This window comes from Chrysemys picta, chromosome 23 (assembly GCF_011386835.1).
Source record: "Chrysemys picta bellii isolate R12L10 chromosome 23, ASM1138683v2, whole genome shotgun sequence".
NCBI classification, from domain to species: Eukaryota; Metazoa; Chordata; order Testudines; family Emydidae; genus Chrysemys; species Chrysemys picta.
In genome coordinates this window covers 118,420-137,902 of record NC_088813.1, presented here as the reverse complement: position 1 = coordinate 137,902, position 19,483 = coordinate 118,420, and the positions used below count along the sequence as shown (strand labels likewise).

Sequence of the window (19,483 nt, the reverse complement as noted above, 5' to 3'; positions counted from 1 at the left end):
CTACTCTGAAACCTGTCTCTGCTCTGACTCCAGTGAAGCCACCAACAGCCTTTGAGCCTCCCTGCAGCTCAAAGCCCCTGCAGCTCCCATCAGCTTCCTAGCAGCAGCTGGCCTGACCAGAGGGGAAGTGTGAAAAATCAGGTCAGGGGGTCTGGGGGGGTGGGTAATAGGTGCCTACATTAGACAAAGCCCCAAATATTGGGACTGTCCCTATAATATCAGGACATTGGGTCTGCCTAGCATCAGCTCCTGGTACGGACAGAGCTCCACACCAGCAGCATGGCTCCTCTCCCCAAAACAGAGCCCACTGCCCCCCCACACCCCTCCCCTGAGGCTTCATGGGAGTTGTAGTCTCTAGGGCTAGGTTGCAGGACAGGAGCTCCCCAACTGGGACACTGCCAATACAGGTCAGAGGCCCCTCTAGCAAAGGGGGGAGCCTCATTAGTTAACTGCTGCTCTGCCCATTGCAGCCCCGGGGACAAGTTCCCCGAGGCGCCAAATCCACCCCCGCGTCCGCTTCGCTTCCCCTTCGCCAACCTGCCCGGCCGGGTTCTGCCCAGCGACCGGTGATGAAGGCGGGTCTGTGCGTCGCTATTGGTGGGATGTTCCCCTCTCAGCCAATCGCTGCAGCGCAGAGGCTCCCACGGTGAGTAGCGGGGACTCGGGAGCTGGCAGCGCGCAGCGAAGTTCCCGGGGCCGGGCCGGGCCGGGCCGGGCTGTGAGCGGCCGAGAGCGGGTCCATGGGCCGAGTCCTGCCGCGCTGAGGGGGGCGGCGATGGCCCTGGCGCTGCGCCTGCTGCTGCTGGGGGCTGTAGCCCTGCAGGGGGGCCAGTCCGGTGAGTATCGGGGTGAGACCCCGTTGGGGGGGCGGCAGGACGTGGGCAGCCAGGCCGGAGGGTGCAGGGTGTTGGGGGGGCAGCCGGGCCGGGATGGGCCAAGGGGGTGCAGAGAGGGGGGAGCTGGGTGTTGGGGGGCGGGAGGCGAGGGAGGGGGGAGCTGGGTGTCGGGGGACAGTTCTGGGCTCTGCGTTCAGAGGTGTGGGGATAACCGCACCGTGCTGCCCCCTAGCAGTGGGTGGTCATAGACATCGAACAGTGATGTTGCTATAGTGACGGGGGCGCTGCTGGGACAATGTGTGTAGTGGGGGGCTGAGAGCCACTGACCCGAACTGTAACTCCTTCATCTAATGCCAACCACTCCCAGCCAGGGGGTGTGGCACACTCTGACAAGCCTGTCGCAGCCCCTTGAGGCTCCCAGGCTGTGGGAAATTCCCAGTGCCAGGCACTGCCCAGGCTGTTTCATTCCCAGCGTCTCAGGGCAGTGCGGGGCTTTCAGACAGGATTCCTGTTTTGCTGATGGTTAGTGAGAGGGAGTAAATCACCCTCCCAGATAGACCAGGGTTAAATGAAGGGAAAAGACTTCTTGGATCTCTGACATTTAATGGCTCCCAGAAGGTTCTTCACACAGGGTTTAACCCCAGTGCCTGGAACTCCTGAGTGTGGCTTGTCCTTGGCTACGTACAGCTGGGCTCCGTCAGCACCAGTCCAGTGACCCCACGGTCCGTGATCGGACATGTTTGTAATGGAGACAAGTCTAATTAGAGGTGTCAGCTTAGGGAGCAGATGTGTCCGGTCTCTGATGGTGTGTCCAGGGTAAGGGGAGAGGTTAGAGCCCCAGGATCTTTGCATTAATCAGGTCTCAGAGCATCGAACTACTGCTGTGTTTGTGCTGTTGGGATCTCCTGTGACTGCTGGATAAAGAGCTTCAGGGTGCCAGGGGCACATTGTTGCCCTTGTGTCACCTCAGTAACAGGCTTGGTTTGACATAAACAGGGTTAGGCCCAGTGCAGCCTGGCCCTGCGGGGTCGAGTCAAGGGCCAATAATGAAAGCAGGGAAGTGGGGGGGTGTATGAGTCGGGTTATCCCTGCAGCAACGAGACAGGAGGCCCTCATCTCAGGGGTCATTCCCAGTCCTGGTGTAACTCCATTTCTGAACCTTCTTAGCTGTGTTTTGATTGGAGCCATACGCTGTATTTGCTCCCGTGGGGTAATTAATCCTTGTGGTGCTCCTTTATTATCTCTGTGGGTGCTTAAATTTGGCCTGTCATGCGAAGAAATGTATGGAGGGGGTTCTGATTCCTCCCCTTTGCTTTGTGCTGTTGAGTTTTCTCACAGATAGTTAATCGGCGCAGAGCAGTGGGCTGGCAAATGCCAGGAGTGTGCTCTCCCCCTCCCAATCTGGAGGTGTGTCCCAGGCAGGGTGATTCTTTTTCTTTGGGATCTTTTCCAATTTCCAGACAGTTACACATTTTAGAGCATAGGCTCTTATCTCTCAGAGCCTGGTTTTGAGATCTTAACATTGCAATTTCTTTTTTTTTTTATGTTAAGAATATCCAATATAACTATTACTGCTTTGTCTGTTTTGTTACTTTTCTGATGATTTCACCAAGTAATCAGATCTGCCTCTAGTCCGGCAGCAGAGTAGTTTGCTTTTTTAGCTGTTGCCTGCCGAGTTTTAACCTGTTTATATTCCAAGTACTCTCGAGGACTAATTATTGCCTCTTCTTTTGACGCCATGGGTTTTTCGTTACCCCGGCTGCTGACCTTGAAGGCAACTTGCGTCTTCCCCTCCTAAATGCTTGTCAGCCTTTATGAGGAGTTACTTTTCCCCCTTTTTATGCTATGGTTTCAACTCCTCACAGCCTTGAATTTCATGAGGCCGTCTCCCCACCCTTAATACCGCGCGTGTCTTCAATTACACACACATGCCGGACTTATTGGTTGGAGACTTTGTGCTGTTCGAAAGCATGTACGTCACATGCCTGGGGAGGGGGGGGCACTCCCCTAGGACTTGCAATGTTACGTGCAATGAGGAAATGGACCACCAGTTTGCACTGCCTACCGCTTGCGTACCCAGCCAATCCTTGGCTTAACTCACGGTCAATCACTTGCTGGTGGGTTATTCAAGTCCTCCGTAACACACCTCTTAGTTTTTTAAACAGTACATGACCCTTTTGCACAAGTCTTCCCTCCCAAGTGGTACCCTTATTTAACCCCACTGCTTTGACCACATGTGTCTAAGGTCCTTCACACAAATTAAAAAGGAGACAAGATGTGTCTGAAAGGGGATGAGAGACTTCTATCCCTGGCCTAATGAGGTGGTAAAGTAAACATACTCACCTCTTTTGGATTTCAGTCTCAGATCCTCAGCCAGTTCACAAACTTGTATCCCGGACGAGCCCCCAAACTGAAGGACATAAATCCACACCGTGTAGAGGTCAAAGCATAGGGGTTTATTACACACAGCACTGGCAGAGTGTCACCTGGCTTATTAGGCTCAGAGATGCTGTCAATCAATTGATTACCATGAAATATATAGATTTTCCATGGGCGGGGGAAAGTGACGGGGTAGGCAGTTCCACACCCCAGGATAGGTTTTGCAGCAAGACAAGATAGCACAATAGCCAATGGTTAAAAGGTTACACAATATCTCCACCCATGGTCTTAAGTTAGCAAGTTAACATTTAATTAATACTTTGATAAAATGTTATTAGTATAAAATATATATGTTGAATTCTGATTTGGGGTCCATAGGAATGGAGCAACTCCTTTGATTGACCAACCGGTACATTCATAGGGGTTAAAGCAAAGAAACAGTGAAAGGATATGGTAATACAGATTGTCTCCTTTATGCCTTAAGGCAGGGCATTGGTCCCTGGGAAGGGAGGCGGAAGGATGCCATATCATTATACTGACATGTGCCAATTTTCATAAACTCAAGGTTGGATCTGTGGGAAGACTGTTTTCCCTTCAGGAGAAACACAATAGGAACAGGGATCCTTTGTTCAATTTGAAACACTGGATGAAACATAATTATTCAGTTATTGCTTCAACATCTGGCATTTCTACTGACCAAGCAGATCTTAGCAAAGGCAATGTCATCTTGTTTATTCTGCTTTTTTCTTAGCTAATCACTATTAGCTAGGCCTCTGGTTTCCAGACCAAACTCTGGACTTTGGGTCTGAGAAAGAGCTGGCACAATCCATATACCAGGTTGTTATATAATATGCACATGGATTTTAACCCTTCAGGAAAACACTTCAACCTCTCTGGTCACTCAGTAACAGACTTAAAGGTGGCAATTTTGCAACACAACAGCTTCAAAAACAGACTCTAACGAGAAACTGCTTTACTTTGAATTAATATGCAAACTAGATACCATTAACTGAGGCTTGAATAGAGACTGGGAATGGCTGAGTCATTACACAGACTGAATCTATTTCCCCATGTTAAGTATCCTCACACCTCTTGTCAACTGTTTGAAATGGGCCATCTTGATTATCACTACAAAAGTTTTTTTTTCTCCTGCTGGTAATACCTCATCTTAATTAATTAGTCTCTTAGAGTTGGTATGGCTACTCCCACCTTTTCATGTTCTGTATGTATATATATCTTCTTACTATATGTTCCATTTTATGCATCTGATGAAGTGGGCTGTAGCCCACGAAAGCTTATGCTCAAATAAATGTGTTAGTCTCTAAGGTGCCACATGTACTCCTGTTATTTTTGTGGATACAGACTAACACGGCTGCTACTCTGAAACAAGTCCAGTGCATGGCCCTTTTGGAGAGTGGGGGAGCTAATCCAGGGCGGCTGGGTGAATGCAGAGGGGAGGGTGAGGAGATGGGAGCAGAGGGTCAGATGGGCCATCGACTTGTAAGCTGAAGTTACTGAGGACAAGTGTAGGAAGCTGAGGAAAGGAAGGGAGAGCCAGAGTGGGGATCAGAGAGGGTGACTGAGGGGAAGAACGGGGCGGATGGTAGAGACAGCAGCGTGGAGAGAAGAAAGGAGAGAAGTTAGGTGCAGGGCCGTGCAAAAGAAGAGATGGAGTGAGGAGGGGAGAGGGAGGGGCTGGAAGCAGCAGGCGAGTGGGGAGCAGAGGCTGATGCAGGGCTGTACCAGAGGGAGGGAGCCAGGTATTTGAGATGCAGGAGCGGGATCAAACTCTGATCCATGGTGTACCTGTTGCTCCCATCACTGCAGTGTCCAAGGGCTAGAGCTGTAAAGGGGTGAAGGTGCCTAAATCCCAGAATCAGACCCCCCGTCCACCCCTAGCTGCTGCTGAGCCCTGTAGGTATCTGAACTCACTTGGCACCTTTGTGCAGTAACAGTTCCCTCGGGATCTGTGTTCCTGCTTCTGGGCCTGCGCTCTGCAGCTTCCCGCTAGGCACCCAGAGGTCTGAGCCCCAGAGCGATGCATGGACTGAGGGATGACAGGTGTCCTCCACCTAGGGTGACCAGATCATCCAGGTCAAATATTGGGGGGTGGAGCAAAAAAAAAAAAGTGGCAGAGCAAAAAACCCCCCCCCCTTCCGCTGCTGCAGCTCCCACTGCTGTGGGGGGAGGAAGTGGCCATGGCGCTCGGTGGCTGCGGCTCTGGCACCCGGGCCCGAACCCCCCGAGCCTGGGCCTGCTGCGGGGACCCAGCAGCGCGCATGCTACGCCCAGCCCCTGGCCAGTCGCGTCTGGGCTAGCTGCCCAGCTGGTGCAATCCCGCGGCGGCCATGGAGTGGGGGCAGCAGGCCCCAGCCCTCCCCGTCCCGCTCAGGGACCACAGGGGAACGAACGGGCCTGGGATGCCGATGCCTCCGCCCCCGGGCCACCACAGGATTGCACCAGCTGGGCAGCCAGCCCAGAGGCGACTGGCCAGGGGCTGGGCACGGCGTGCGCGCTGCTGGGTCTCCACAACAGGCCCGGACTGGGGGGGTTCGCGGGCGCCAGAGCCGCAGCCGCCGAGCTTGGCCATCGGCCGCTTCCTCCCCCCGCGGCAGTGGGAGCTGCAGCAGTGGCTGCTCCCGAGTCCCGCTGCCCTGGGGGGGAGAACAGCCGCCGCCTGGCCCCGCGGGCTGCCCCCCTACTCTCCCTCCAGTACCGCCTGACTGAGTCCTGCCTGCTCAGGGCCAGGCTGGACTCACTCACCTCGGCCCTGTGCGTCTCTGGGGCCTCCCTCCAGCGCTTGTGGAGGGAGGAGGAATGGCGAGCCTGGGGAAGAGGCGGGGATTTAGGGAGGGAGCCAATGGGGGAAGGAGGGGGCGGAGGGGGGGCGCGAGCAATTCCGGGCTCCGGAGCATTTGCGTGTTTTGACTGGTGTCCTGACCTAACATTAGTTGGGATGCGGGACAAACAAGCAAATATCAGGACAGTCCCAATAAAATTGGGACGTCTGGTCACCCTGCCTCCACCTAACTTGTCTGGGGGCCTGATGCGGTGGGTGTGCTCAGGCCGGTTGCTGGATTGGACCCGCACACAAGCTCACACAACAGTGTGGGAGGAGCCGAGTGGTTTGGGCATCACCTGGGGTGTGGGAGACTCCTGGTTCCAGGCCCCCTCTGCGTGCGGGGAAGAGAGGATTTGATCAGGGCTCTGCCACCTCCCAGAGTGTCTAGAACTGGGCCAGAGAGCAGGGGCCTGAGAACGGCTCTGTAGCTGGGTGGTTGGAGCCTTCACCGTGGAGGTCGGAGACCTCGGATCCAGTCTCTCTGCTCCACTGACTCTTTAATTAGTTAGCCAGGGAGGAGCAGCATCAGCAGCCCTGCTTGACAGATCAGGCTGTCTAATTGTGACTGAAGGGGAGTGAAATGGACAGTTGCTAGTGCTTGAAGGGGGGACACAAGGTGTTCCGTAGCCGGAAGAGCTGAGGGGAAGAAATGGGGAGCACTCTTTCTCCTTTAGATCTATCTGTTCTTCAGCTCATACATAAGCCAGGGCAGGGCTGTGCCTGTTTTGTGTGTCCTGGTCTGTAACTGGCAATTAGGAACTAGGGAACAAGGCCCCGATTCTGCAAATGCTGCGTGTCACGTTACTGAGGTGAGGGAAGGCTCCAGGGGGCTGTGTGAGTGAGTGAGGGTCCACACTGAGAGTCTGCAGGATCTGAGGCTAAATAACCCCTGAGACACTGAGGAACTAATGGGACCAAATAAATCACCAGCCTGCGTCAGCCTGACCCCCCCCCCCTCCAGGTCCTGACCCCCAGACATGTGTAACTCCCCGGAGCCGTGTCTGACGTCAGTGGGATGCTCACATGGGTGAAGGGATCAGGGATTCAGTCTCCATCATCAGGTCCTTTGGGAGCTGTCGTCATTCCCCATCCCCTTTGGCCCTGATCCTTCCTGTGGATCTGTGGGGATGGGGGATCAGCCTGTGAACTCTGTGGGGCAGGGCCTGTGCAGCGACTGGCACAACGGGGCCCGATTCCTACAGGGGACCTGGGGTGCAGCCACAGCATGAATAAGTTAAGTCCAGAGCAGACTGAAGAGTCACAAAGGGGATTACAGTGGACAAGAAGCTGGATATGAGTCAGCAGAGTGCCCTTGTTGCCAAGAAAGCCAATGGCATTTTGGGCTGTATAAGTAGGGGCATTGCCAGCAGATCGAGGGACGTGATCATTCCCCTCTATTCGGCATTGGTGAGGCCTCATCTGGAGTACTGTGTCCAGTTTTGGGGGCCCCCACTACGGAAAGGATGTGGACAAATTGTAAAGACTCCAGTGGAGGGCAACGAAAATTATTAGGGGGCTGGGGCACGTGACTTCTAAGGACAGGCTGAGAGAACTGGGTTTATTTAGTGTGCAGAAGAGATGAGTGAGGGGGGAATTTGATAGCCGCTCCAACTACCTGAAAGGGGGGTTCCAAAGAGGATGGAGTTCGTCTGTTCTCAGTGGTGGCAGATGACAGAACAAGGAGCAATGGTCTCAAGTTGCAGTGGGGAAGGTCTAGGTTGGATATTAGGAAACTATTTCACTAAGAGGGTGGTGAAGCACTGGAATGGGTTACTTGGGGTGCTGGTGGAATCTCCATTCTTAGATTTTTCTAAGGCCCGTCTTGACAAAGCCCTGGCTGGGATGACTTAGTTGAGGTTGGTCCTTCTTTGAGCAGGGCATTGGACTAGATGACCCTAATCTTCTATGATCTTACAAAACTGGGTGACTGGGCAACTAAATGGTAGGTGAAATTCAGTGTGGATTAATGCAAAGTAATGCACATTGGAAAACATAATCCCAGCTATACATATAAAGTCATGGGGTCTAAATTAGCTGTTACCACTCAAGAGAGATCTTGGAGTCATTGTGGATAGTTCTCTGAAAACATGCATTCAGTGTGCATTTTCAGAGGGGTAGCCGTGTTAGTTTGTTTCAGCAAAAACAACGAGGAGTCCTGTAGCACCTTAAAGACTAACAAATTTATTTGGGCATAAGCTTTCGTGGGCTGGATCCCACTTCGTCAGATGCATACATGAAAGCTTATGCTCAAATAAATGCATTAGTCTTTAGGGTGCCATAGGACTCCTCATTTTTTTTCTATGTGCAGTGGAAATCAAACAAGCTAACAGAATGTTGGCAATCATTAGGAAAGGGATTGATAATAAGACAGAAAATATCATATTGCCACTATAAATCCATAGTACGCCCACATCTTGAATACTGCATGCAGATGTAGTCATCTTATTGGAAAAAGGATATATTGGAATTGGAAAAGGTACAGAAAAGGGCAACAAAAATGATTAGGGGTATGGAATGGCTGCTACATGAGGAGAGATTAATAAAATTGGAGCTTTTCAGCTTGGAGAAGAGACGACTAAGGGGGATATGATGAAAGTCTATAAAATCAAGACTAAGGCTGTTTGTTTTCAGAGGTCGCGGAAGTCACGGAATCTGTGACTTCCAGCAAACTCCATGACTTCAGCATGCGGCGGCCGGAAGCTGTGGGGTCCCCCTGCCACCTGTAGCAGCCGGGAGCGGCGGGGGGGCCTCGTGGGCTGTGGGGGGACCAACCACTCCCAGTTGCCGTGGGCGGTAGGGGGACACCGGAGCTCTGAGTGGCCGCAGTTGCCTCACCCCTGCAGGTGGTGTGTGGGTCACGCAGCTGAGCTCCCCATTTTGCCATGGATATTTTTAGTAAAAGTCCCAGATAGGTCACGGGCTTCCATGAGCTTTTCTTTGTTGCCTGTGACCTGTCCAGGACTTTTACTAAAAATATCCATGACAAAATCATAGTCTTCATCATGACTGTGTCGGAGAAAAACTGAGTTCTCACTATTTTGTTTAGGTACAGCAAGTCAGAGCTTTATTAACTCTCACATGTGCAGAGGAGAGAGCAAAGCAGGTCTCTCTCTGGTAACTAATTACAGCAAGCATTTATACCTTTCATTACAGAAATAATGAGGGACAGCAGCATTTTGTTTATACATAGGCCATCTTGATATCTCATTTCCTCACTTGTTTTGACTCTTGCCAACATACAATTAGTTTCTATACCTTATCTACACAAGGTCTTCTACACCTTATCTATACTGAGGTCACAATGACTTCTTACACAGTTCTTTCTCACCCGCCTCACACAATCCTCGCTTCTACAAATCTCGCGTTATCAGGGTTATCAGGGTCACAGCTAGCTTGACTCTTGCTAACAAAGACTGTCTCTTGCTAACGAAGCCTGACTCTTGCTAACAACCGTCATTCATTGCAGTTCCCTTCTGTCAGTTCTTTTCTCTGCTTCCACAACCCCCCGTTTTGTACTTCTAGTACAACAAACATTCTCAAATCTCTATTTGCATCAAGTCCTGGACTTCAGATTCTAAATCAAATGCTTCAACCTTAGGGGTTTTGATTGGATGCAATGATAATGCATGATTAGCATGAACATGAAAGGTATTACTATTATTACATCTTTTACAACAACAATAACATAATCCTAAGCTAACTAATAACAATACAAGCAATAACATTCCCATAGCAATACTATAATGGGGTTGTTGTACAGCCTTTGTCATAAAGCACAATACATCATATTTAGTACATAAGGTAGATACTCTATAAGCAGTGTGAAAGGCATACTTTTCTACTTGATATACATTTTGAAGCATGTGAATTTGCCCTTGTACCTCAGAGATTTTCTGAATCTCAGGTAACAATGAAAGCAAATTTTGAAATCTATTAGATAGTAAGCTAGTCCAATTAAAGGGTATCTGGAACTTAAGGGCTACTTGAAAAACTCTATCTGCAGGCCAGTAAATGATATGATTGCCTGCAGTGGTAGTGAGATTAAAATGTATGTCTTGTGATATGGTGTCATTAACATACACACAGCTATCATTAGCTTGGAAGAGTAAGTGTCCTGTCAGGGTAGTTCCTTGTCCCCTACCCTCCCAGCAAACGTAGTCATAGACAGTGACAACTTCTCCTGGCTTCAGTTTACGTGTACACTGAAGCTGTGGGGGTTCTAATGGCCAGAATGTCCACAGGTTACCTAACCCCATCCAAATGTCAGGTGTAATCCTAGGAGCACTAACTAAAAATCGATTGGGCATACCAGGTGGTCTAATTTCCCAGATGTCTCGATGAATTACCCAATCCCATATGCATCCTCCCCATGGACCCGGCAGGATACGGTATGTGGGAGCCCACACCCCCTGTACCGGTCCATATGCTTGGAAGGAGCACTGAGAACGTCCACACTTCCACCCAGAAAGTTTCCAAGTATGCCTCCATGGCCACAGATCAGATGGTACTCCTGACGTGTCTGTAAGGGCAGTGGGCCAAGCCTGGTGCTCTAGATCATTCCGAATGGCCATTAGCTGGTCATTCAAGAAATCCTGAATCTCTGAGCATGCTAGATCCCACTGCAATGCCTTCCCAGCCTCAGTGATATTCAATACCATCTCTGTCAGTAACTTCTGGGTCATAGAACTAAGGGCGGAGATAACATGTAACTCACCAACTCCAGCCTGTACCTGGGTTAGTTGTGCTCTAGAAACAAGGCCTATGGCCTTCTCTAGTTGGCCCAATGAGTTTCATTGGAATGTGTAGTACTGTTTGTATCTGGATAAGTTACAGTGGTGGTGGCAAGGGTCAAGGGACTAGTGGTAGGTGTAGTCTTTGTGGTGGCAAGGCGTTTTTGATATTTATCATCTGAAAGCCAATTAGGGAGGGCAGTGCATCCTGAAGGTACCTGTCCATAAGCACAAAGCCCTGATCCTGGAAAGAATCCACCCCACCACTGGACCCCACATTCCCAGGAACGTTCCCCACAGTTCCCTCCTTGCCAATAAACAATGCTTCGTTTCTTCCACCAGGGCCAGTTCTTAATGTCTTTTGTAGTTAGAAAGTTCTGGACTTTGGTGGTTTCAGCAGAGCGAGTGTTTCTTCTTTTCTTCTTCAAAAACAGTTGTGATTTACCATAATACAGGGGAGAGGTTACTAGCACTTCACCCTGTACTGGTGTGGTTTCTGTAAAAGAATTCAAAGGCACAGTAGATCTGTCAGTGGACAAGGGAGAGGTTACTAGCACTTCACCTTGTCCTTCTTCCCTGCTGTCCAGGAGGCACAGCAGAGCTAGCAGGAGAAACAGGCTGATCAGCTGCTGGAGAATCCTCTCCAGGCGGAGGGGTCTTTTTGCAGTGTGAAGCATGGGTCCAGGTGGGCAGTCCTTGGCACTTCACAGCAGTGTTGGTAGTTAGCAGGACTTGGAAAGGACCTTTCCAGCGTGGAGCCAGGGCAGTCTTTCGCTGATGGACCTTTATGTAGACCCAGTCTCCTGGTTCCAGCGAGTGGCAGGGCTGCACAGGGTCCTTGGGTAGTGCTTCTTTCACCTGTGTATAGAAAGACTTAACACATTTCATTAGTGCCTGACAATACTTAAGCATTGTGTCATCCATTAAATGAATGTCCATCTGAGCTAAGGTCAGTGGGGGCGCAGTTGGTAGTCTCATTGGGCGCCCTGGCAGAATCTCATGAGGGCTGAGTCCAGTCTTTCGATTGGGAGTGGCCCTCATACTCATTAGTGCCAGAGGAAGGGCATCTGGCCACTTCAAGTTTGTTTCAGCACAAATCTTGGCCAGTTTATTTTTCAGAATTCCATTCTGGCGTTCCACTGTCCCAGCAGACTGCGGATGGTGGGGACAGTGAAGGTTGTGTTGAGTCTGCAAAGCTGCACATAACTCCTTTACAATCTGTCCAGTAAAATGAGTTCCACGGTCACTGTTGATACTCACAGGGATGCCAAATCGTGGTACAAAATCTTTAAGCAGAAGTTTCACAACAGTCCTGGTATCTGCTTTCCTGCAGGGAAAAGCTTCAACCCAATTTGAAAATACATCCACCAAAACCAATACATATTCATAGCCACAACATTTAGACAGTTGAATAAAATCAATCTGAATATTTACAAAAGGTCCCCAAGGGGGAGGGTGAGCTGCCTGCCTAACTTTAACAGCTTTACCAATGTTATGCTGCTGACAAATCACACATTGTTGACAGTAGTGATGTGCAATGACTGGGAACCCGAATGCACACCAATCTCGGTTAACTGCAGCAACCATCCCCCCTTTGCTCACGTGAGCCATTCCGTGGTATACACGAGCAAGATAGGGCATTAGCATCTTCGGTGCAACCAGGCGACCAGCTGGGGCACGCCAAAGATGATCAGGGTGTAGAATACAGGCATTAGCACTCCAAAAACGTTTCTCAGCTGCCGGTGCAGCTTCCTGGATCTTGGCCAGATCCTCAAGGGAGGCTAGTGGAGGCTGTTCAATCAAAGCACAAGTATATTCAGCCTGAGGTGCAGAAAAGGCCGCTGCTTTGGCTGCAGAGTCTGCCAAAGCATTTCCACGGGTAACTTCATCATGAGGGGTCTGGTGAGCTGTACATTTCACGACAGCTATAGCTTTGGGCAATGAAAGAACATCTAAAAGAGCAGAGACATACAGACTGTTCTTAATAGGAGAACCAGTGGATGTAAGAAAACCTCTATACTTCCAGAGCAAACCATAATCATGTACCACTCCAAAAGCATAACGAGAGTCTGTATAGATTGTGACTGCTTGATCCTGTGCTAGAATGCAGGCTCGAGTTAAAGCTACAAGTTCGGCCACTTGAGCAGAGAACACAGAAGGAAGAAAAGCACTTTCAATAACAGCATGTGCAGAGCACACAGCATAACCAGCAACCAATTTGCCCTTAGAATCTCGCAAGCACGAACCATCTATAAAGTAAATAAGATCAGGATTTTGCAAAGGCACATCTAGTAAATCATCTCTTGGACGAGAGAGAACCGATGTCACAGACACACAGTCATGTGGGTCTCCGTCTTCGGGCCCAGGCAACAAGGAGGCAGGATTTAGAACAGGGCAACGAGCCAAAGTAATATGAGATGAAGACAACAAGACAAGCTCATATTTTGTAAGACGAGACGTGGATAGATGCTGTGTCTTAGATTTTAACAAGAGAGCAACCACAGCATGAGGGACAGCAACAATCAAAGGAGATCCTAAGACAATAGATTCAGATACCTGAACAGCAAGAGCTGCTGCAGCTACAGCACGCAGGCAAGGGGGAAATCTAGCTGCCACAGCGTCTAGGGCAGTACTGTAATAAGCAATGGGACGGTGTTTATCTCCGTGCTTTTGCGTTAATACAGCCAAAGCAAACCCGTTACGCTCATGACAGAAAAGAGTAAATGGTTTAGCATAATCAGGAAGTCCCAGGGCTGGTGCACTGGACAGACTTTGCTTGATAGCAACAAAAGCTTGTTCAGCCTCTGGAGACCAAGGAAGAGGCTCAGGGGTACCTGACTTAGTCAGATCCTGTAAGGGTTTAATCATTGTTGCATAGCCTAAAATCCATTGTCTACAGTACCCAGTCATGCCAAGAAAAGTACGCATTTGAGAAATAGTTCCAGGCCTAGGCATATTTAGAATAGCTGAAATCCGAGAATCTGATAAATGACGAGTACCAGGAGAAATATCATGACCAAGGTAATGAACCTTGGGCTGACACAGCTGTAGTTTTTCCCGGGATGCCTTATGACGCTTAACAGCTAAAGCAGTCAAAAGAATCAAAGTATCAGTTTTACAAGATTCAAAAGAGAGGGATGCCAACAAAAGATCATCCACATACTGTATAAGCACTGATTTACCTGGAAAAACCACATCATCCAGATCCTTCTTCAGGATCTGGGAAAACAAGGAAGGGGATTCAGTATACCCTTGGGGTAACCGAGTCCAGGTGTACTGGCGTCCTTTATAGGTAAAGGCAAACAGATACTGACTCTCAGGGTGAATGGGGATAGAAAAGAAAGCTGAACATAAGTCCACAACAGTAAAGTAGGTAGCTGAAGGTGGAATACAAGAAAGAATTGTAGCTGGATTTGGAACCACAGGAAAGGAAGGTAAAACAACAGCATTAATCGCGCGGAGATCTTGAACAAACCGATAAGTGTTCTTTCCTCAGAGGGATTAGAATCAGGGGAGCTACTGGGAGGCTCAGAATCACCTCTTTGTGGTGAAGAGGAGGCTTCTCTCCCAGGGGAAGAGAGAACAATGTGTGCAGCTGATACATGCAGTGGTGAAACTGGCACTGCCGGGTGAGATTCGTTAGCAGACCCAGGCTGTGCAGGGGGAGGAGGCAGCACAGGCTGCTGCTGCTGCTGAATGTTCCTGAAGAAATCTAAAATATCCTCAGCAGTTTCCTCCTCACTGTCAGACCTAACTAATTGGGGATAAAGGGGAGCAGAAGGAATTGCTTGAACGGGATTAGGATACACAGTCACAGTGGACGAGAAGCGGGTCACAGTGGACGAGAAGCTGGATATGAGTCAACAGTGTGCTCTTGTTGCCAAGAAGGCTAACGGCATTTTGGGCTGTATAAGTAGGGGCATTGCCAGCAGATCGAGGAACGTGATCATTCCCCTTTATTCGACATTGGTGAGGCCTCATCTGGAATACTGTGTCCAGTTTTGGGCCCCACACTACAAGAAGGATGTGGAAAAATTGGAAAGAGTCCAGCGGAGGGCAACAAAAATGATTAGGGGTCTGGAGCACATGACTTATGAGGAGAGGCTGAGAGAACTGGGATTGTTTAGTCTCCAGAAGAGAAGAATGAGGGGGGATTTGATAGCAGCCTTCAACTACCTGAAGGGGGGTTCCAAAGAGGATGGAGCTCGGCTGTTCTCAGTGGTGGCAGATGACAGAACAAGGAGCAATGGTCTCAAGTTGCAGTGGGGGAGGTCCAGGTTGGATATCAGGAAAAACTATTTCACTAGGAGGGTGGTGAAACACTGGAATGCGTTACCTAGGGAGGTGGTGGAGTCTCCTTCCTTGGAGGTTTTTAAGGCCCGGCTTGACAAAGCCCTGGCTGGGATGATTTAGCTGGGAATTGGTCCTGCTTTGAGCAGGGGGTTGGACTAGATGACCTCTTGAGGTCCCTTCCAACTCTGATATTCTATGATTCTACACAGGAGCAGAAGGAATCGCTCTAGGGGGTAGACAGCTGGATGCCTTGCATTTAAGCTGTAAATGTTGTACTTGGGCTTTTAACTTTTCCTGGGAGTCCTTTAGACTCCGCACTCGAGACTCGTGGAGTCTCTTTGTTGCTTCCTCCCACCAACAGACAAATTGCTCCCACTGTGTATCAGAGGCTTTTGGTGAAGCCAGAGTTTCTTTAAGGTATTTAAGTTTGTCTAAATCAAAGGTACCTTCTAGTGGACATTGTTTAGATGGATTTGCACGCGTGTAAAGATTCCAACTATTTAAATACCTGCAGGTTTTCGGGCCATAATGTACGTACATGAAATAAGCTGGGGTACCTTTAGGGGGTGAAAGGGAAGACTTAGACTGTCCCCCACCCAATTTCCAATCACACACTCAAAAAGGGAAAGGATGCCCTGTCCGCACTAGCGGCTCATAAACTAAGGACTCTCCCTACAGGGTATTCACACAGGAGTGACTAACGAGGATAGCCATGACCTCCTACACCTCCCTTCAGCAAAGAGCGTCGGCTAATCTCAGAGAGAAAGCGCCGCTTACTCTGTTGCATCCAGTGAGATGGTCAGACTGTCAGTGGCTCACACGGAGAGGAAAAAGGGAGGGAAGATGGGTGCACACACTCCTAGACCCAGGTAGCCTCCTCGCCGGACGATGCCAGGCCGAGTCAACCTACATGGGTCGGATCTCCTAAAAGATCCTCTAGTTACCGGGCTTGCGTTAGAGTAGTTGTGGTCACGAGCCAAAAGACTTCGCAGAGTACTCTGGGCGTCTTCCGGTAACACTCAATTCACACTGTGTACACACACACACACACACACAGACTACACACACCAACATACCAAGGCCTTATACCAGGTACTACTCCTGAGTACCTCCAGGTACTATTCCCAAGTACCTCGATGCATCACTTGAGGCGGTAAAAACCCCTCTTGAGGCAGTAACAACTCCTCAATACAGGTGCAAACCCTATGCACCTAGCATATGCTTACAGGGGGCGGCAAACAATTCCCCTATTACGCCGCTCAGCATCTGACCTTGCTGCACAGTCAATAAGTTCGGATGGTGTGAGCCCAACAGGGGCAGACGGCCCCACGGACAGTCCTCCTCCGACACCCCAATAGAGATTTCAAAAGGTCTCTTACCTCTATTGTGGCGCCATGGGGTTCGAAGGGGAACGATCCGTAGCAGCTGCCGTTGCCTCAGTGGGCGTTGCCATCCCGGACGAGCCCCCAAATTGTCGGAGAAAAACTGAGTTCTCACTATTTTGTTTAGGTACAGCAAGTCAGAGCTTTATTAACTCTCACATGTGCAGAGGAGAGAGCAAAGCAGGTCTCTCTCTGGTAACTAATTACAGCAAGCATTTATACCTTTCATTACAGAAATAATGAGGGACAGCAGCATTTTGTTTATACATAGGCCATCTTGATATCTCATTTCCTCACTTGTTTTGACTCTTGCCAACATACAATTAGTTTCTATACCTTATCTACACAAGGTCTTCTACACCTTATCTATACTGAGGTCACAATGACTTCTTACACAGTTCTTTCTCACCCGCCTCACACAATCCTCGCTTCTACAAATCTCGCGTTATCAGGGTTATCAGGGTCACAGCTAGCTTGACTCTTGCTAACAAAGACTGTCTCTTGCTAACGAAGCCTGACTCTTGCTAACAACCGTCATTCATTGCAGTTCCCTTCTGTCAGTTCTTTTCTCTGCTTCCACAACTGGTATGAAGAAAGTGAATACCGAAGTGTAGTTTACCCCTTCACGTAACACAAGAACTATGGGTCAACCAAGGAAATTAATAGGCAGCAGGTCTAAAAGAAACAAACGGAAGTATTTCTGCACACAACGCACAGTCAACCTGTGGAACTCCTTGCCAGAAGGTGTTGTGAAGGTCAAGACTATAACAGGGTTCAAAAAGAACTAGTTAAGTTCATGGAGGATAGGTCCATCAGTGGCTATTAGTCAGGATGGGCAGGGAAGGCATCCCTAGCCTCTGTTTGCCAGAAGCTGGGAATGGATGACAGGGGATGGATCACTTGATGATTCCTGTTCTGTTCATTCCCTGTGGGTCACCTGGCTTTGGCCTCTGTCGGAAAACAGGAGACTGGGCTAGATGGGCCTTTGGTCTGACTCAGTTTGGCTGTTCTTCTGTTCTGAATAAATTATAGTAAATTGTTGGCACAGTCAGGGCCCTGGCTCCCACCTGTAGCTTGGACACATCCCCCTGCCCACCTTGCCTTCCCCAGCTTCAGCTCCTGCCTCTCCTATCCCCCAGTCCTCCTGCCCCACCCTCTCCCATAACATCCCCTTCCTTTTCTCCACACTGCGCTTCAGCCCTGCCCCTCCTCCTGGGCCCCCTTTCCTTCCTCACACTCCCCTGTACCCCCAATACACTCTCCCCATATGCTCCCCTACTCCTCACACATGCTTCAGCCCCCCTGTACCTCCCCACCCCTTCCCCTCCTCACTCCCCTCCAGCCCTGCCTCCTTTTCTCCTTCTACCCCACCATCTTTCTCCCCGGTCAGGCTGTTCTGTGAGCCCTTTCCCAGGTCTCCCTCCCACAGGAGCACTCCTGAGGGCTGGCGCCGCCTCTCATGTATTGCCAGGGGCTCCCTGGCAGGATCTGGTTGGGTCTGACTCTCCCCTCCCCTAATCTCCTCCCCTCAGGCCTGTACTCCAGGCGCGTATTGGATATGGTGGTGTCGGAGCCTGGCCCTGGGCTACCCTGGTTCAGACGTGTTGTGTACGTGGACGATCAGGTCAACTACGTCTACACCAGCAGGATGCAGAGGGCGAAGCCCGGCCCAGTGTGGACGGCGCAGAACGAGGGTCCGGAGTTCTGGGACTTGATGACCTGGTGGGGACAGCGCTACCAGAAATGGTTCAGAGCGAGTCTGAACACCCTGGGTCAGCTCTACAACCAGAGTGAGGGTGAGTGAAGGACACGACCCAACGTAGGGATGCAGGGATATGGGGTGGGGGGACGTGGTTGATGTAAACAGGGTGAAGGGACACTGAGATGCGTGTTTGGGATTGGGGGAGGGGACAGAGCCCGCTGGGGCATTTTCTCACTGGAGTCAGTGTGAATGTGAGGGACCATGGGGCAGGGGGGAGGGGCTGCAGGATGGAGGGTCCATGCGAAAGACATTTTTTGGGTAAGGAATGGTGTCCCTAGCCTCTGTTTGTCAGAGGGTGGAGATGGATGGTAGGGGAGATCACTTGATCATTACCTGTTAGGTTCACTCCCTCTGGGGCACCTGGCATTGGCCACTGTCGGAAGACAGGATACTGGGCTAGATGGACCTTTGGTCTGACCCAGTACGGCCTTTCTTATGTTATGTTCTTATGACACTGTCCAAAGTGGGACTCTCATACTGTCCCCTCCCCAAACACCCAGATTTCTGCTACCAGTTCCACATGCAGCTGCCTCTGCTGCCCTTTGAGGGACCCCCACCCCTCTTGTGTGGTTATTTCCCAGGCAGAGTGGCAGAGGTGCAAAAGCCAGCAGTTGCCATCAGACCCAGCTAGTCCAACCTCCGATTCACCTAGGCCAGAGAATTGCACCCAGCGATTCCTGCACGGAGGGGTTTGTTCCTCCTGGCTACGACAGTGATGCTGTCAGACCCTATAGCTAGAGCAGGACTCTGAGACGTCTTGTCTCAATTCCCAGACACCGAGTGATGGGGAATCCCAATATCGACAGCCCAAAGTATTCAAACATCACGAGTAAGGCCCCAAAAATCCTGAGTTTGTCTTAAACGTTGTGAGTATTTTGGGAATAATATTGGATCTTATTTTTATTTGCCCCCTGGTTTGAGCCTTTAGGGGACACATTTCCAGGGTTTTCTTTGCTGCTAGAAGGACTAGAAGTTACTGCTGTAAGAAAAGGGAGCTGAGACTCTCCTCTAATCCCATGAGTCCAGGAACTGGGGATTTAATAAAACCACCCACTATCATGAGATGTATAGTAAAGTCACAAGAGCAGGCAATGCTCCATTCACCCCAGCCCTGGGGAGAAGCTGCTTACACCCGGTGAGCCTCCTTCATTGTCTGTTTTGTCTTCTTTCCAGAGAGTTTAATCTAAGGTCAGATTCCTCTTCACTCCACAGAGTGAGGGTCTGACATTGACTTGGGCTGGAGAGTTAGTTAGATAATC

At 50.1% G+C, this 19,483-nt stretch overlaps 1 protein-coding gene across 2 annotated transcripts in view; it reads left to right on the top strand.

The window, feature by feature from the left end:
* Nucleotides 1-19,483, top strand: part of LOC101951025 (class I histocompatibility antigen, F10 alpha chain-like) — a 105,726-nt gene that overhangs the window by 60,364 nt on the left and 25,879 nt on the right. For both annotated transcript variants that reach the window (XM_065576766.1, XM_065576765.1), the window contains one exon: nucleotides 17,995-18,258. In XM_065576766.1, the coding sequence (XP_065432838.1) occupies nucleotides 17,995-18,258 (264 nt within the window). The remainder of the gene's footprint in view (nucleotides 1-17,994; nucleotides 18,259-19,483) is intronic.